General features: G+C 38.4%; 1 protein-coding gene across 6 annotated transcripts in view; it reads left to right on the forward strand.

Annotated features, from left to right (window-relative positions):
* The window catches only part of GPHN (gephyrin), a gene marked incomplete at both ends in the record, with an annotated part of 292255 nt that overhangs the window by 150570 nt on the left and 123240 nt on the right, over positions 1 to 18445 (forward strand). For 2 of the 6 annotated variants that reach the window (XM_080346039.1, XM_080346043.1), the window contains one exon: positions 8480 to 8518. The exons of the other annotated variants lie outside the window; for them this stretch is intronic. In XM_080346039.1, coding sequence (XP_080202165.1) covers positions 8480 to 8518 — 39 coding nt within the window. The remainder of the gene's footprint in view (positions 1 to 8479; positions 8519 to 18445) is intronic. 6 annotated transcript variants of the gene reach the window in all.

Raw genomic sequence — 18445 nt, forward strand, 5'->3', positions numbered from 1 at the left:
GCTGTTCCTCACCATATGACATCAGGCTCAGTATAGAAACGAGTTGGCTGGGGGGCAGATACCGCTGCTCGGGAACAAAAAGGTTATTGGTCTTGCGGGTGGTGAGCAATTGCATTGTGCATCACTTATTTGGTATGTTCTATAAGGTTTTTTTCTCTTCCTTTGCTGTCCTATTAAATGGTCCTTATCTCACCCACGAGGTTTTTTTTCTTTCCTTTCCGATTCTCTATTCCATCACACTTTGCAGGGGAGAGTGAGCCAGCAACTGCATGGTCCTAGTTCCCAGCTGGGGTTAAACCTTTAATAGGACAGAAAAGGAAGAGGGAAAAAAAATAATAATAATAGTAATAATAATAGAATTGTTTCCGTTGGATGAGACCCTCAGGATCATCAAGTCCAACCATAACCTAACTCTAGCACTAAACTGTGTCCCTAAGAACCTCATCTAAATACCTTTTAAACACCTCCAGGGATGGTGACTCCACCACTTCCCTGGGCAGCCTGTTCCAATGCCTGACAACCCTTTCCGCGCAGAATTTTTTCCCAATATCCAATCTAAACCTCCCCTGGCGCAACTTGAGGCAATTTCCCCTTGTCCTATCACTTGCTACTTGGGAGAAGAGACCAATCCTCTCCATGCTACAACCTCCTTTCAGGTAGTTGTAGACGGTGATAAGGTCTCCCCTCAGCCTCCTTTTTTCCAGGCTAAACAGCCCCATTTCCCTGAGCCGCTCCTCATAAGACTTTAATAATTATAATAATAGTAATAGTCCTTGGCTACCCACAACCACCAAAACATTAGTATGCTTCTCATACTAAATCCAAACCACAACTACTAGAAAGAAAATTAACTCTATTGCAGACAAAGTCAGGACAAAGTTGGATGAACTTGCAAGGCTGGATTTAAATCACAGTAGAGAAATTGGATCCCAGTGTTTATTACAAGGTGGCAACAATAAGGTTTGTTCTTATGTTAGGGTTTATTATATCATTCATTCAAATAATGTTTTTAAGGGAAGAAAATTAGCTTGCCAGTATGTGTCATAACTAAAACATATGAAGAAGCATAAGCTTTGACCCCATATTTTATGTCTTCGGGTCAATGAGAGAACCGATTCAAAATGGAAGGTTCAGCATGTCAAGATGAAATGTGCAATAGCAAGCCTTCAGGAAAGCTTGCATTGATATAGGAAGTAGTTTTAATCTCTTCCATGTATGATGCTCGTCCAGCATGTTCTCCTCTCATTGCTGAACTGATAACAAAATGATGTGATTATGACATTGTGCTATCGAGATGTCGTCTTTAAGACATGATTTTTAAACTGGCAATAATTGAAGCTGATACTGGAAGACATTTCAGCATTTTTCCTGAGAGTAGGGAGAGTAGTCCCTCGGGTCATATTTCAGCTGGAATGATTCAGACCTGCTTCTCCTTAATCCGCCTGTACTTTTGATTAGAAAACGTGTTTTTCTTCTTTCTTTTCTGAGTATAGGTGCATAATTGCTATTGTACTGTAGAAGATAAAGCTAGTTCCTGAGATTATGTACAGCCTAAATAATTAATATTAATTGAACTTTGTTATATATTGATTAAATTGAAATTAACTTCCTAGCATAGTTTATCTATTAAAAATAACTTCTTTAAACTTCAGAAATTTATGATTGTTTTAAAAAAAAATTACTCAGTTTCCCTTCTCAGTTGGCCTTTTGAACACTGTATCAGAATCATACGAGGTCATTGCAGTTGTTTCAATGATGTGTAATGACTATTTTTCTTATAATAGAAGAGGTGATTTTATGGGTATTCACAATATCTGATTTTCCTTACCTGTCTCCGGTCCCTAAATTTATCGTCTGAGTCTAGTCAGTGGGTGGGGAGAAGCTTTTGAATTAGTTACTATGATTCACATTTTGAGGGGTGAGGGACAATTGAATTAGGCAGTGTGAATATCCTTCACCTTCTTGTCTACATGACGAGAAGTGATGAAATGCATGTAGATATTTAAAAAAAAAATTACCCAATGGACGGCTGAATTTGAAGGAAACTGTCTTGTAGATGTTATTAGTGAACACTGCAGTTCCTCATCTGTTGTGGCAGTTGATGGTAGTTTGCATTTGGACTAGTGCCAAAGTGTAGGCTTAATTTTGTAGATACAACCACCTTTTTTTTTTTTTTTTTTTTTTTTTTTTTTTTTTTTTTTTTTACTACCTTATTTTCCCTGTAATTTGTAGGGGTAGTGTTTAAATCCCTACTGGAAATGCTCATCTGGTGTGCTTGTTGATTGAAAAAAGTGTCTGTTGCTGGGCAGTGATCAGGACTTTATATATAGCCAAAGTTAAGTTTAGGGCACTTTTGTTTTTTATTTCCAGATACAAACATTTTGTCCTTGGAACTACAGTATATGAGTCGTAGTTACAGTTCATGTTAATGATAGTATTCATTATCTTTTGTGAAGATATTTAAATAATGTGGCTGCACTTTTATCTTTCGCTAAGGATCTTGTGATATAGAAATGTGTTTTCTCTATTGCTGTTGGTTAATACAAGTTAGAAAGGAAGTCTCATGTATACAGGCGCTTTGCACAGTTTTCTAGCTTCTGTCTTCTCTGTTTTTATATTTATTCTTTTGTAAAATTGCACATCCAAAAAATTCACTTGTTTGCCCCTAAGAGAGTGTTCTAGGTGTTTTCTTATCCTTCATCTCTAGTGTGGCTTGCAAGTCTTGTTTGCCCTGCTACGAGACTATTTTTATGTGCTCTGTGGCGATAGAAGTCAACTTATTGTGCCTCAACTGGTGGTGGACATCTGTCACCATGTGTATTCACAAGTAGCTCAGAGACAGGGCAGATGTCAGCCCTGCAATTTTAAGATAAGACTTTAGATGAAGCATAGAAGAGCTCTTTTCCATCATATAAAGCCAGACAGATGTTTCTTCGCAGTCTTCCTCCTCTTCCAATGTGCTGGATAAATGAAGAATGCACCTTTTAGTTATTGCTGTTTATATTCTTCAATATTTATAGACTGTTTTAAAATGTATTTAGGCACATACATGTTTTCATTTAATCTGACAATATATGCATATTTGTTTATTCTTTCATTGGAGTTCTTTAGTCTGTGAAAAGAAATCATTGTTCTCTGAACTCTTTCCTATTTGTCAGCATTTTTCTGAGAAAAAAAAAAAAGCATGCTCAGTATGAACAAAATACTCCAAACCCAGCCACACAAAACCCATGTCTGGAGAGAACAAATTCTTTATTTTGCTGTGCTATCAAGTTTTTGTATGTTCGAATCAAAATTGCACCAGTGTTTTTATAATCACTACCAATTGCCAGTTTTCTCTCACCGGTCTTTTCCCAGTTCCCTAATGTATCTTGTGCTATTGCTGTGTCCCAGGTTTTTCCTTACTGTGAATTTTTCTTCAAATTCCATTTCATTTCCAAAGACTATTTTAATGTTGGTATTCTTCCATTTCTCAGTCCCAAGTAATGTTGACACTCCTCCTAATCTCTATGATTTGCAATTTCCATGTGTGTGTTTGGTTTGGTTGTTTTCCATTCAAATTTGTTAATGAAATAAGATTCTTGTGATACGACAGGGTATGTCATGTTATAGCCATACTCTTACAGCACGTGTTCCCCCCAGATTAACCCAAATCCACTCAGACATTTCAGATAACAACTTCCATTTAATAGGCAAGAATGTAAACTAGAAATAATATGAAGGGTTTTTGTCCTCCCTGGTTCAAATAGTGCTTTTCCAGGGCAGTAGGATTTCTAGTATTGTTTGTTGAGGATATGGGAGTACTTCTGTTCTTCTTCAGCAGAATTCAACTCTTAGTGCCAAACCAAAAGCATCATAATGTTGACACTGCGTCAGGAGAAACTCATTATCTTTGCACAAACTGTCACTTCAGGATGGCTCCATAGTGAGGAGGAATGAAGTCTTCATCTCACATGGGACATGAGTCATTTTCTGGTAGGAATTCTGTGAAACCATACGGCCTCTAATTACCCAGGCTGTCGTTCCAGTTTTTTACCCTTCAATAATCAATTTAATCCTCCAGTTTAACAACCTTTTTCAGCATTTATTTTTGTAGTCTATTTTAAGACTGTAGTTTTCCATATCTCTTAATGGAGGTCTCACTGCCCATTAAGTTGGATTTCTCTGTAGTGCTATTGTAAATGAAGTGTACTGTGTATGTACGATGTCTGATCCTGTAACCTGTCATCAGATCTTTTGAGAACTGTTGTTCTCCATGTTTCTCAGAAAACGATGTTTCTAACCCAGCTTGCTCCTAAAGGGTCTGAATTATGAAACTTTGCCAGGTGTGTCTAGGCAACAAATACACTTAAATGGAATAGACTGTTCTGTGACAGACTTCTTCCAAACTCCATGCTGCTCTGTTAGAAGTTCATCAACAGCTCTATAAGGTATCATTTCCTTTTTCTTAGCACTCCACGTAGTTCCTAGCTTATATGATTAAGTCTTTATCCAGTCTGCTCTAATTTTTTAATAAAATTTATTATTTGAAATGCTGTCTTGGAGGTTATAAAAATCCAAATATATGTGTGTGCCTTATTCATTTAATTTAAAATTCTATAATTAGATTTTTAATTTTGTATTTGGAAGACATGTTATTATAGCAGAATTGATATATTTAGTTGCAGAACACTTTTCACTAACCAACTGTTACCATTGTCTTCAAGAAGCAGCAGTATACAGATTGTTTGCACCACATGGTACACCATCAGCTTACCTGTGTCTTGGGAAAATCCAGACTGATCTAGCTGATTTACAAAGTGCTAAAAAGTGCACTTTCTCCTCTCCTGTGTGATTTTCTCAGGAAGACTGGGTAACATGCCAGCATCACTGAAGAGCTTGGTTGTGCTTCTATCAACTGCAGTCACTGTACAGAAACACCTGCGAGCTGCCAGGCCAGCTGTGGTGAGACGTGTGTGAGGGAAGGAAGTCAGCCCATGTCAACTCCACTGACTTTAGTATCAGAGGTTACACAAAAAAAAGAAAAGAAGCCCCTGACTCCACCCCAGGCCCCCCGCCCCCCAAATAAACACCACACACACACACCAAATCACATCAAACCACACCAAAAAAAAAGTACAAAAAAGAAACAAATTAGAAAAATACAAAGAGACCATTTCTGAAGCGTGCTGATTTTGATAAATATAAATAGGCTTGGTAAATTCTTGACATTCTGCTACATAAACAGTATTTTTGAACATGTTTCCACGTCAGTGTATCCAGATGAGATACTGGATTGAAAGAATGTATGTCTCTCAACTTGTTTTTTGTCTAGATTTCCTGTCATAGACAAGTATGAAGATGGTGGGGGAAGAAGGGGGAATAGGAATACAGAGAATACTTTTGTCTCTTTATATAGGACTGATGTGTCTAAAATGGAATGCAATTTTTCCCCTGCATCCAAAAGGATTACAGGAATTGCTTATATATATTTTTATTATTATTATTGGGTTTTTTAATGCAAAACTCTGGTAATATCAGTTGAGGATGCTGGGACAAATAGATTTTTTTTTTTTTTTTAACTAGTGTGTTAACATTCTGTGTAGTCATCTGACCATCACATCCTAAAGATAATATTAATAAAATTCCTGTTAAGCAGGAGGGTATTTTTGCCCATTTGAGGATCAGTTTTTATGCACTTTATTTTAGCTTTCCTTAACACTCTCATATAGCAAATATCATTCCTGTTTTCTGTCTTTCAAACTTGTATGAAACATTTGTAAGCTCTGTTGAAAAGAAGAAATGAGAAGCAAAGCTACAGTAATGAGCAAAATCTTGCTTTTTTATCTTAAATTGTGGAATAAAGCTTTTTATTCCGAGGTAATTTCAGAATGGAAGTTGGAAAGAGACTTAGCATACTTTGTGCGTGGACAAACGCTTCATATTCCAGTGATCTCAATTACTTTCAAAAATACACTCAGAAGAAAAATGTGATTATAATTTACTTTTATTTGGGTGAAGAGAAGGGTTCTCCTCCTCTTGACATTACTGATGCCTTTTAGCTGTGTTTTCACTGTAAGGACCACAGCCCGATTGGACATCTCTCTGTTAACTTTAACTGCCTTGGATCCTATTATCAGTGTAGCCACAAGAGTGGGTGGATCTTGTCGTCCTTTCTGGAACATTGTCAGGCCTGTAATTATGCAATTGTTGCCCCTAATGTGAAATTTTTTTCGGGTAATAGCCTATTACAAAGAGTTTAATAAAAGCTTAATGCGGAGAAAATTAACAAAAAAATGTATAGACATGTTAGAAAGACTTCTCTGTGAAGGCAGCTTAAAGAAATAATAACTAGAGGGCAAATACTAATTTGGATTTAAGACGTATGAAAGTTCAGTGAGTTAGTCCTTTTGACATAAACACACCAGAGTAGCAAAATGACTCACTATTAAAATAGTTGATCATTAAAACTAATACTTATTAAAGAGTATAGGATTTCTTATTTGCTCCTTACCTGCTGTGTAGGAGCTCTTCCATCCACTAAATGGAAAGAAACTGGAAGAGTCTTGGAAAGCAGCTGGCCTCAGCAGTTACTGTTAGGATTATAGCTGATCCTTTGCCTGCTTCTGCTAATTGCTACCGTGTGGAGCAGTGAAGCTTCAGCAAAATGCTAACTCAGTGTAAGTACCAGAATAGAAAACTGAAAATACTATTGTCACACTCAGGCATGAAAGTCTTACCAGTTATCAACAAGAAAACATTTGCCTTTTAACGTCAGTTTAGACCACTCGCAGATATTTTAGCTTCTTGTCACTTCATGTGTATATTCTTTTTCCCAATTTTTAATAATGAGGTGCATAATCTACTGTTGATGATTTATTATTGACATTTAAACCTTCACTAGATTTAAAAAGTTCACATTTTCTTCCACAAATAAACATCATCTTATGGTTTGCTGAGATCAGTTTGCCTTAGTTTGTTTTCATTGAGCCTTGAAAGGTTTGGAGAGGAGGTGCTAGCAACCCTGTTCTTGCTGTGGTGCAGCTAACTGTAATTGCTTCTGGCCACAGAATCAGGGGATTTCATGAAACTCCCAATGCATGCTCTGAGCAACTCATACTCTATAGGATTAGCATCTACTTGGGTTCAGTCAGCGTATGCTGTTCCTGGCTGGTTTATGTGATTACCAGTCATGATGGAAATCACGTGGTCTCCTCTGCCTAAACTTCCTGTTATTCTATTCTAAACACAAACAGTAGCGTTTGATACAGGAAAGTTTGGATGTGCAAGAATTTCCTGTCCTATGACCTCAGCTTCTAAATTTGAAGTTATATTAGCCCCTGTTATTCCTGTGCCTTCTCAGCTAGCAGGAGAATGACTGGCTGATACCCGGAGGATTAGTATAACTAATGTTCTGTCAGCTTGGCCTGTTACTGCCACATTCCTTAAGTGCTTTATTGCATATGAGTTACATCGCACGTTCATATGGATTCTGTCTTGGTGACCTTACCAAATCCTAGTTCAGCAATGCACAGCAGAACTAATGCCTCTTTTACTGTGTCTAAGGTTGTCTGCAGTTTGCATGAGAAGGAAGAATTGGCTTCTTGTTGCAAATTATTGCCTTATCAAATGAGGTGTAGGTTTTTGGTGTTCCCAATACGAACTTAATGTGCAGGCAGAAGTCCACACAATGTGGACTTCTAAGAGGACAGAAATAGTGAAGTTTGATTCCTAGTAGGATGACTTTTGGTTACTAGGAAGATACTGAATAGAAAGGCTCATGGCTGAAATGACAGATGAGTTAAATTACTGAATTTTAATACTGCTGGGATTTTCTCAGTTTTTACATTCCAGAGTTCATTACATGTTTCTGAAATGGAGCAGTAGCTAAGATTTTGGAAACATGGTTTAATTTGTTTAAAAAAACCCTAACAACGTGTTAAACAACAGAGTGATTAAGTGAAAGAGGAGATTCAAGGTCAAAAAAGGTGCTGATAAGTTTTGTACTTTTGCAACTCTTGCCGTAGAAGAGGGTTACCCCACAAGACTTGTAAGACTAATCCTTTAATCATTAGACTGTGGATGTATCTAAGCCAGATTCAAACACCAGCCTGCACTAGTGATGAGTAACAGTTAATGACTTACTCAGTGTATCTCACAATGGCTGGCAGTGGCTAATGGGTACTCCTGTTCATCTTCACAAGCTATTTTGCAGTGGATATGGGAATGAGCTCACAAGACCATCCCCTTCCCCCTCTTATGCACCTTGTGCTAGAGGTAAGTGTGGTTTTGAGGAATAAGGGTGGGATGACATGAAATGAAAATGATGTGGGCTTCTTAAATTTTTTGCAAACCTCAATAAAGGCATGTATCTGGGGATGGGCAAAGATTCAGTTGAATTCTTATTTTTTGCCCAAAGAGGTTACCCAGTCCTAAATTGACATGCTTTCCTTGAACTGGGAGTCAGAAATCCCTTTTCTCTTCTGTTTTTCTGCTGCAGAAATTCCCAACATTCCCATTATGTGGGCTCCAGAGAGGGGTAAGCAACATTTTCAATCCCACCCAATCATTTCCAAACTAATTCTTTGCTAGTATTTTTTTGCTTTTTTAATCATCATCAGAAACAGTTTTTATAGACACATTTTTTCCATTTGTTTGATTTTCTTGTGGATTCTCATATTTTTGTTTTATAGGAAGGTCCCATGGCCTCCCCAAGTGCTAGGGTCAGTCTCATCTGCTGTTTCCATTTGTGTGCTAATCTCCTGTGGATTTTCCTGGTTCACTCTGATACAATGATATTACCAGAGAGTGAGCATCTAGATTCTGGGGACTGCTTCACTCATGGTATCCTAAGTTACTGGAGAAGCACTGCCACCCCGCTGCCCTGACATTCGGTTGGCAGGCTCGTGTTTTGTCCTTGCCGACAGTCACTTCTGATTATTCATGGGCTTTGGTCTTTCGCTGCCTTCCCTGCCTGGGGACTGCCTGGCATTCGCTACTCCTTTATTCTCTCTACCTGCTGGCTGCGGGGCGTTTTCCTCCTCAAATCTTGGCCCTTTGCCTGACTGTCTGGCGTTACCTCTTGACCAGCTAATTGCTTGACGCTGACTACCTACCGCCCTGTCCGTCTGTGGAACGGCTGGTGTCGCCTCCTTACCGTCCTTTGGATCTGACTGCACGTGGACATTGCCCTTCCCTGTCCCCTTCTCCCGCTCCGAGCGCCTGGCATTGCCTTCCCGCTGAGCGCATCTGCTGACTCTGCGGAATTACTCTTCTGCTGCTTGGCACACACGCTGTTTGGTGCTGCTTTATCGACCTGCTGAATGTCTGGCATTTTTCCCCTGCCTTTTCACCTGCTTCTGGGTTATAGTGTCCCCTTGGCTGCTCTTTGAGTCTGCTTACTCACTGATACTTGCTCTCTTGCTGTCCTGTCCACCTGCTTTTATGCCTAGCTTTTCTATCATATTGTCCTGCCCACCTGCCAAGATTTTCTTTCTAAATATGCACCAGTCTGAAAAAGATAAGAAGAATTGTAAGGAGTGGGGAAAACATGTTGTCTGACTCCTTTGTGGTCTGATTCAGTTCAACAACCAGCTAAAAACTGATCTCAGTAACAGCATGCAGCTTTTTCATAGAACTGCTCAAAACCCTTTCCCTCCTTAACAACAACAACAAAAAAATTAAAGCTGAATCGTATTTAGTTTTTGCTTCCATGACTTCCTTTGGTAGGTGTGTTACTGTTCAGTAATGCTGTATTCAGTATTAAATTTGGTAGTAATTAAGTACTGAGACATATCACTAATATTACCTATGGTAAATGTCAGAATCCATGGAAGGTAGGTAATAATAGGGGAAAAAAAAATCTGTTGCTGAGATTCAGGTTTGAATGTAGAGCTGTGTTCAGTAAATACAGTGAATCAGAGGAGCTAAATAAGAAATTTTACAGATCTCTGGATTTAAAACACAAGGTCACAGCTAATCTAAAATAGCTATTGGATCAGTGCAGTGTTACCAAGCTGCAGCGTGTCCTGGTTGCTGCTTCCTTCTCTTCCTGTACTGGGAGAATGGTCAAGTACCAGTTTACAGAAGCTTTTTGTCACTCTCTCCCAGGTTAAGAGCAAGGGCTTGACTACATCTTTAAGGTCCATAGTAAGGGAAGAAATCATTGTCACAACTTAGAGGAAGAAGCAGATTTCCTACCTATTTTCTTTTAATTTAACATACTTGACCTTTCTTCTCCTAGCTCTGCCTCAGTTTTTAGCTTCTTCTGTCTGTGATTTTAATAACGCTTTTGAATCCAGTACCAGCTAGGAACGAGAGAGACTATTCTGCCATAATGAACCCTGTCATAATTTCATAATAAATTCTTCATACATTTAAAATAACTGTGTGTAATATTCTTTTAACTTCAGCTTTTGATCTCTCCAGATAGAGTTGTACTACTGTTGCTCTCTTCAGAGATACCCTAAATAAAGTACTATTCAATATATTCATCAATGATTTGGAGGAGGGAATAGAGTGCACTATCAGCAAGTTTGCTGATGACACCAAGCTGGGAGGAGTGGCTGACACACCAGAAGGCTGTGCTGCCATCCAGAGAGACCTGGACAGGCTGGAGAGTTGGGCAGGGAAAAATTTAATGAAATATAACAAGGGCAAGTGTAGAGTCTTGCATCTGGGCAGGAACAATCCCAGGTTCCTGTATAGGTTGGGGAATGACCTATTAGAGAGCAGTGGAGGGGAAAGGGACCTGGGGGTCCTGGCAGGCAGCAGGATGACCATGAGCCAGCACTGTGCCCTTGTGGCCAGGAAGGCCAATGGCATCCTGGGGTGTATTAGAAGGGGGATGGTTAGTAGGTCAAGAGAGGTTCTCCTTCCCCTCTACTCTGCCCTGGTGAGACCACATCTGGAATCTTGTGTCCAGTTCTGGGCCCCTCAGTTCCAGAAGGACAGGGAACTGCTGGAGAGGGTCCAGCGCAGGGCAACAAAGATGATGAAGGGAGTGGAGCATCTCCCTTATGAGGAAAGGCTGAGGGAGCTTGGGCTCTTTAGCTTGGAGAAGAGCAGACTGAGGGGTGACCTCATTAATGTTTATCACTAAAGGATGAGTGTCATGAAGATGGAGACAGGCTCTTCTTGATGACAACCAGTGACAGGACAAGGGGCAGTGGGTGCAAACTGGAACAGAGGAGGTTCCACTTAAATATGAGAAGAAACTTCTTCACAGTGAGGGTGACAGAACACTGGAACAGGCTGCCCAGGGGGGTTGTGGTGTCTCCTACTCTGGAGACATTCAAAACCCACCTGGACACCTTCCTGTGTAACCTCATCTAGGTGTTCCTGTTCTAGTGGGGCGATTGAACTAGATGATCTTTTGAGGTCCCTTCCAATCCCTGACATTCTGTGATTCTGTGAAACATGTGAAGTGCTGCCTAACCACACAGGCAGGGAGCAACCCCTGAGTCAGCAGCCTCCCGCACTGGTGTGAGACCAGCTGTGGAACTAGAGGGAGATGCTCTTGGAGAGGACCTTGCTCCTGTTCTCCTGCCAGCAGTTTGGCTCTGTGGAGGATGGCTTCCAGTATGGGAGACAATGTTCTGAGTAAGAGCCAGTAGGAACCTTCTCCCAGTTTTCATGTAAACCTCTAGAAATCCAGTTAACTTATATTCTGCTTGAAGGAACCAAAGGACGCAGGCATCCACCTTTACTCCCTTACACTCTCCAAGGCTCTCCTGTCTTCTCTTCAGCCTTTCCAACCCTGCCTTGCTCCTCCAGTCACATTGTTTTCACAACTTTATGAACTCTTCAAAACAGCAGGCTGGCAGTCTCTCACATCCCACCAGCTTCACGCTGCTGAGGGCTCTGGTGGCAATAACAGATCTTGGTGGCAGTTCTGTTCCTCTGAGCCTTAACTCCCAGTGTTACTTTGCTGCTTCCATGGGCTGTTGTTGAAGTGACTTCAGGTGCTGGAAGGGAGGAGGGATATTCACTCCAGCACTGTGGGGCTGCAAAATGTTGCTCGAAATCAGTTCTTATCCCAAGAACTAAAAGTCATTTTTTCCATCTGTCATTTTAGTTATTTTAAAATAGTGCTTTACAAATTAATATTACTTCAGAAAAAATGACTAATTTTAAAATAATATGCAGATTATATAAACTTTAAACAAAATGCATGAAAGCATCAGGAACTTGAAGGAAAATAAACACAATGCTTTCTCTCAAATGTGTGGAAAATTATACCTACTGGAGAATAGATGCAGTGCTGTCTCAGCCAGCTTTGCTGAAAATATCCAGGTAAATCAGTTTTCCATCTGCAGTGACCAGGTTATGGTATAAATATTTTTATCAGTTTAAAAAAAAAATCTATTTTAAGTTGAAAGAATACATTGCAGCTTTTGTCTTATGAGTCAAAATTTGATTAAAGAAACAATGAAAAATTTGCACAGAAAGCCCTGAGAATAAAATCACATCTGTAAAATCCCTGGAACAATGAAATACAACATCATTTTGTTGTTTGTGGTGTTTTGTGTGTTTTGTTTGTTTGTTGTTTTGTTGTTGTTGTTGTTTTTAATGGGTCTTTTTGTTTGGGTTTTTTGTTTTTGTTTTTGTGAAGGCATTCTTTAGTCTGTCCTGTGCACTTTCCAACAAGATATGAGCTTCTGTAACAGCCATGAAGATTTACAAGTCTTTCCAGCTTATGGGCTTTCCCTTCCTAATTATATCTCAGTTTTATTTCCTCTTGTTAGACTCTTTTTCTTAGTGTCTCTGATTTAAAAAACAAACAAAAAAAACCCCACAAAACCAAACCAAACCTTGTTACAGTTCTGATATTAATTTCCTGAACTACTTTGTCTAAATCCTGTGAATTATTTGTCAGGAGAGTGTTTTTCATATATCCTCTTCCCACTTCAATGCGGTATTTAAACTCCATTGAAATTTTTACAGTTTACTTTCTTCTTCTCTTTTCTGAAGTTATCATGATAGTCAGCATTGTAGCATCTAAGCAGCTGATTTCTTCACTTGTTTCTGAAAACTAATTCCTAACTAATACAAGTCTTTAGCTCTCAAAAAGAAAAACAAGTATATAATGATTTTGTTACGCTTGGAATTTCCAGGTGTTCCACTGCCCTCATCCACTTAATCACTACTTTCAATTTCAGTTGAAGTTTTCCATTCTTTTAAGAATAATATGCCTGAAAGTGACTCATACCAACTTGAAATTCAGGTTTTATTAGGTCTATGTCTTACTTCCAAATCTAGTTTGAAATAATTATTTGTTTAATTTGAGACAATAATGCTTCAGATGATAAATGTTATGGTGAGGAACATATATGCCTTAGTAAGTAAACAGCTTTTGTTGGAAAAACGCAGAGATAGATGCACAAAGCAGATGTGAGAAGCAAGACAAAACTGGTTTTACATGATTACTTCTGAGCATTGCAACTGATAACCCCCTGTGACTATACTGTTAGTTCTCTGTTGAATATATTTGGGAAGATTTAAATACTACATCCTTTGGGTTTGCTTTTCTTAAGATGTCCTTGGGAGTGCAGGCTAGGAAAAGGTGTTTTCATGGTTATAATACAGTTTTAACTGATTCTTTGCTAAGATAATATCCATGGCTTAAAGTTTGTGAATTTCCTTAGTAAATAATCTGATACATTTGTTGAGTTTATACATGAAAGAGGACCCAGTCATCCATCCTTCAATGCAGAATTGTTCCCCCCAGTATGTTTTTCTGCTGTTCTACCCAGCCAGGTTTTAGATGTTGAATTTGCTGGAGCCTCTTTTCACTTGGGAGTTTGCTGAAGTCAGGCTGATGTCCTGGTTCAGAAACATTATCTGAGACTGCAGCTAAACTTTTGTTTGATTAGGCCATTACTACTCTCATAGTACATCGTAGCAACACTAACTAATCTTTCTACCCTCACTGTTTGCTTTCAGGAAATATGCATATACCTTAATTAGCCTTTTTCTTTCAGTCTTTTTGCAGATAGACTGTAGATAGACTTTGTGATATAAGCTTTATTTTTGTGTAGTGTTGCAATCGTGTACATGACCCAAGCAGCAGATTTTGCAGATTTCAAAGCTGAATGAAATCTATACATAGTGCTGGTTTTTTGCCTGAGTTTTAAGGCTAGAGCTCCCTTTTCAAGAGTGAAGAATGATTAGGTTATTGCCACTTCTTTCTATGAGCTGACCGGTTCTTTCTTTCAAACCAAATAGTACTTATGTATCCAGTGGTATATGGAATTAATCCATGAACCGCAAAGTGTAAAGCTGTGGTCTTTCTGAAACTCTGCTACAGTTGATGCAAGTTTTACTGATTTCTGCTGTTCAGCAGCGTTGGCTCCTGGGATGAGAACAGGGAAAGGCACAAAGTTCTTTTAGATGTCTCTCTCTCCCAGGCATATTGTTTCCTGCAGCATCTTAATGAGATGATCATTGCCCTTTACTGGCGAGAGGGAGTCTGTGACAGCAGAGTTTTGACTTTTTAAGGCAAGATGGATTTACTAACCTAGCTGGAATTTGTGGGTTTTTCTCAATTAATAGTTTGTCACATTGTTAAGGCAGCTTAATATTTTCCCTAGAAACATTTTGTATCTTTGTTTCTTTTCCTTGATAGCTTTTTTAAAATGAGGATTTTTTTATTTGACTTGTTTAATCAAACACATACAGTATTGTGCAGCTAACCTTAGGTGCATATGATTTCTGTGTTATTCTGAATTAGTCTTTCATCATACATTCTATAGAGATACTGCTGTCTGATTTTTTTGTGTCTGTTAATCTGCTTAGAGCTGTGATGTTTGTAGTTGCTGTTCTCTGAATCACTACGGTTGCTCTGGTAGTGAGCTGCTTAGCATTTATTGCAAGAGTCCAGTCCTGTGTACATTTTAAGTACACAGAGGAAGAACTAACCTGTTCCCTTTGCCTATCTTAAGAATCTCTTCTGCCTTACCAGCTGTTAAAAGCTACTACTTTTCTCAGTGATCCACTCATACACTGCTAGGATAAAAATCAGGCTTCTGAAAAAGTCTGGACACAGAGTGAATTTCGTTAAAAAGCAAAAAGATTTTTCTGCGCAACCTTGTGTTCTGCATCAAGCACAGCAGAAGTGTATGTGAGGTGCTTATATGCCTGTCCTGCTATATCTATATTAATGAAAAGGTGCCTACATTCCTACATTGTAGGAACTTCAGGGTTTCAAACTTAAGAAGAGTTGAGCAGTTAGGAAGTAAACTGACAGAATTTGGCTATACAATGGAAAGTTGTGTCAAAAACATTACTGTGGCACAGCTGAGGAGTGTCAATAAATGACTGAACTGGTTTTAGCTGGTGCATGACAGGTACTGTAGTGTCATCTAAAACTAGAATAAACTGGTGGTTTTGATACAGAAATGTGTGTAGAAAAGATCTTGTGAACAGTGAAATAAAGAGAAAATACTTTAATACTGGATTTTGTTATATTTTAGTTATTAAGTATTGTAAACCATTAATTAAATAGTAAAATCAAATTCTAGAGGAAAAGGTAAACGTGGTATATTAAATATTCCTCATTTAGTGTAGATTAGGAGTTCTGCTGTCTTCTGTTCCAGCGCTCTGTGCTACAGCAGTCTCAACACAGTACTTTCCATCTTCTCCTTGAGAAACCTTCTCATCCCATTGTTTCCTTGAGAACCTTGGAGCAGAAAAAAAAAAAGTGATTTGTGCCAGGAGTTAGATAATCCTGTATAGGAAGTTGTTTGACAAAATGCACAGTAGGTCACTCTGGCTTTCAAAATCTGTTCACTTGTTCAGTTCCAATGAGTGCATCATTCACATGTACTTAAATCGGCAACTGTTCAGACTCTGAACACATGAATCGCTTCACTGGCTCTCACTGAAGAACCCTTTCTGTGCTTTTTTGGGTTGTGGCAGAAGTACTTTAAAGCCGTTGTTATTAGACATGCTTTATCATTTACTTGAGGAGTAGAGATACTGTGTAAGAGGACCTTAAGAAAAAGTAAAGTACTTATTGTAATTCTTGTATTGCCATGGTATATCCTCAAAAATGTATCACTCAGTAGTCCAGCCTTTGTAGTGTATTTTAGGAAAGAATTTTTTATTTTTTTTTAATATTCAACATTGATGATTTGAGATCTGAAATTGTTTGAAGGTACTACTTTACCTGTGACAGAAATTAACTGGATTTCCAGAAGTACAAATATTTCATAGGCGATATTTGTTCTTGGCAGAAGGTAGCAAATAATAGGAAACAACAGGCAACGTTCTCAAAAGAAGAGAGCTCCACATCTCAGTCTCAGTAGCGAATGTTTTAGAGCTAAAGCATTGCCAAATTACTTACTTAGAGAAGTGAAAGTTAAGTTAGTTAAAACTTTTGATTCTCTCACTGCTCAAGAAATTGGGCGAGTTCATAAGAGAAATCGGCATACTCACCTACCTGGTGGCCTCATTCTTTGTGTGAACTGATGAGGATCTCTAAAGAATACGATCTGTTCTCTTCCTGTGATACTAATATCACAAATAAGCAAAAGTGACAAGTTTGTTTCTCTTATGTAGTTCTAGACTTGATTGCTTAATATACTTTTTATTCTCCTCCATATATATACAGGCTACAATTTTGGCCCTAGTTTTGTATTAAACGAAGCTAACTAAGCCCTGACTCCCCTTTGGCATAGACATATAGTCTAGAAGACAGTACACATAACCAGAAGCACTATATTTTTTTAATGAGACTAGGCTCCCTAGTTACTATACTGTTAGTTAAAGCTCATTACATTGTCAGTTGTATTAATTGTATTAACTGTATAATTGTTATTGATACTCTTATTGATACTCATTTCTCTAATTTCTGCTGTATGATTCTGTGATTTGCAGAGAACAAAATGTTTACTTCTCGTGTTTTGTTCTACTTCTTCAAATTTTAAAGAATTTTGCAATAGTTGTGATGGGTTGCGTAGATGTTTACATTTTATATTAAATACAAAGCAGTTCGAAGTAACTGAGGGGAAACTTAAAATAATAATGATTAATAGATAAACTTTAAAAAGTGTTTTTGTAGTAGCAGAATGGTGTCGCTACCTTTACCAGCAAGTCTTCAGCTGTACTACCGTTACTGAACAGCAAGGGATTCATTCTTACGAAGTGGGAAGTGCGGCAGCTTGCACGTGAAAAAGGGCCGAAAAAAGAAGTGTTGGGCACCTGAGCCTTCTCTTGTAGGCAAGTGTGGTGGCTTGTTTCCAGCTGTTGTTTTAACAAGATAATCTTCCTAACCTCTCCCCCTCTGCAAGTTCTCTGCCTTTTGACACTGACGTAGTGCGCACCGTTGCACAGCTGTGACGTACCGTATCTGGTGGGCTGCGTACATCTTCACAGTGCCCAAATGCATTCCTCGTAGTGCAGAAAGCGTTTAGTGAGCATTTGCTTTGTTTGGGTAGCTCTTTCTAAAAATGATTGTTCTGGTTTTATGACAATGTATGGAGGTGGGCAGTATCATAGAATCAAGATCAGTTTGTATGGCATAAATATCTTATGCCCATTAACCACCTTAAAACTTAGCAATCCCAATTAAAAATTATTGTTATATTATTATCAGCACTATATATATATTAGAAGTGATATTTAGAAGACGCACATGGTTTGGTTGCCCAGATACAGCAATTTCACTAACATTTGTGTTACACAAATGAAGTAGGCAAATTAATGATCTGTAAAGTTTTTGTAAATCAAATGAACCAGGTTTAGGTAAAAATTTACATAGTGAAAACCCTAATGAGGTACAGGAACAAGTTATGAATTCCACAATGTTGCTTTTTCTAGTGTATTCATTGCATTTTCGGCTTCTTTCTTGTGTATAAAAATGGAGAAAATCTTCCCCAAAATGTTTTGCAAACTATAAGCAGAAATGAAACTGGGTGATACAAAGTAAATCCTTTGATTAGTTTGATTTCGGTTGAAGAAAACAAGGTCTTTTAAGTAAAATTACAACAAATACTAAAATATTTATTAACTAATGTACATTTAGGTGATTCTTTGTTTACAAAATTAAGTAGCATTGGAGTATGAAATATATGTGTGACTTGGTCACGCATTGAGTCATTGAGTATTGTCAGAGGTACTTCTACCAGCGAGGTGCTTTTTATGATTGTATACACAGTGGTATTGTACTGTTAGAATCATCATGGATGTGGGGAGAAACAGAGGAAGCAGAGTCTGTATTCAGTCTAGTCTAACAACACTTATTTCTGTGTCGCTTCTGTTCCTCACCCAGATAAATTCTGTAGGGTCATTCTGTGAAGTTTAGGATCTTGGATCTTGCAGAGTCACTGCAAATATGCAGAGAGGGCAAGGAAACTTAAAATTAACATTCTTGGGCTGCAGAATTATTGTCAATGGAAATGCATTATCGGTGCATGCAGTTTGCATAGTTCATTTTTAGCTGGCTGCATTAATCAGGGTTTCGTCC

This window comes from Nesoenas mayeri (assembly GCF_963082525.1).
Source record: "Nesoenas mayeri genome assembly, chromosome: 5".
NCBI classification, from domain to species: domain Eukaryota; kingdom Metazoa; phylum Chordata; class Aves; order Columbiformes; family Columbidae; genus Nesoenas; species Nesoenas mayeri.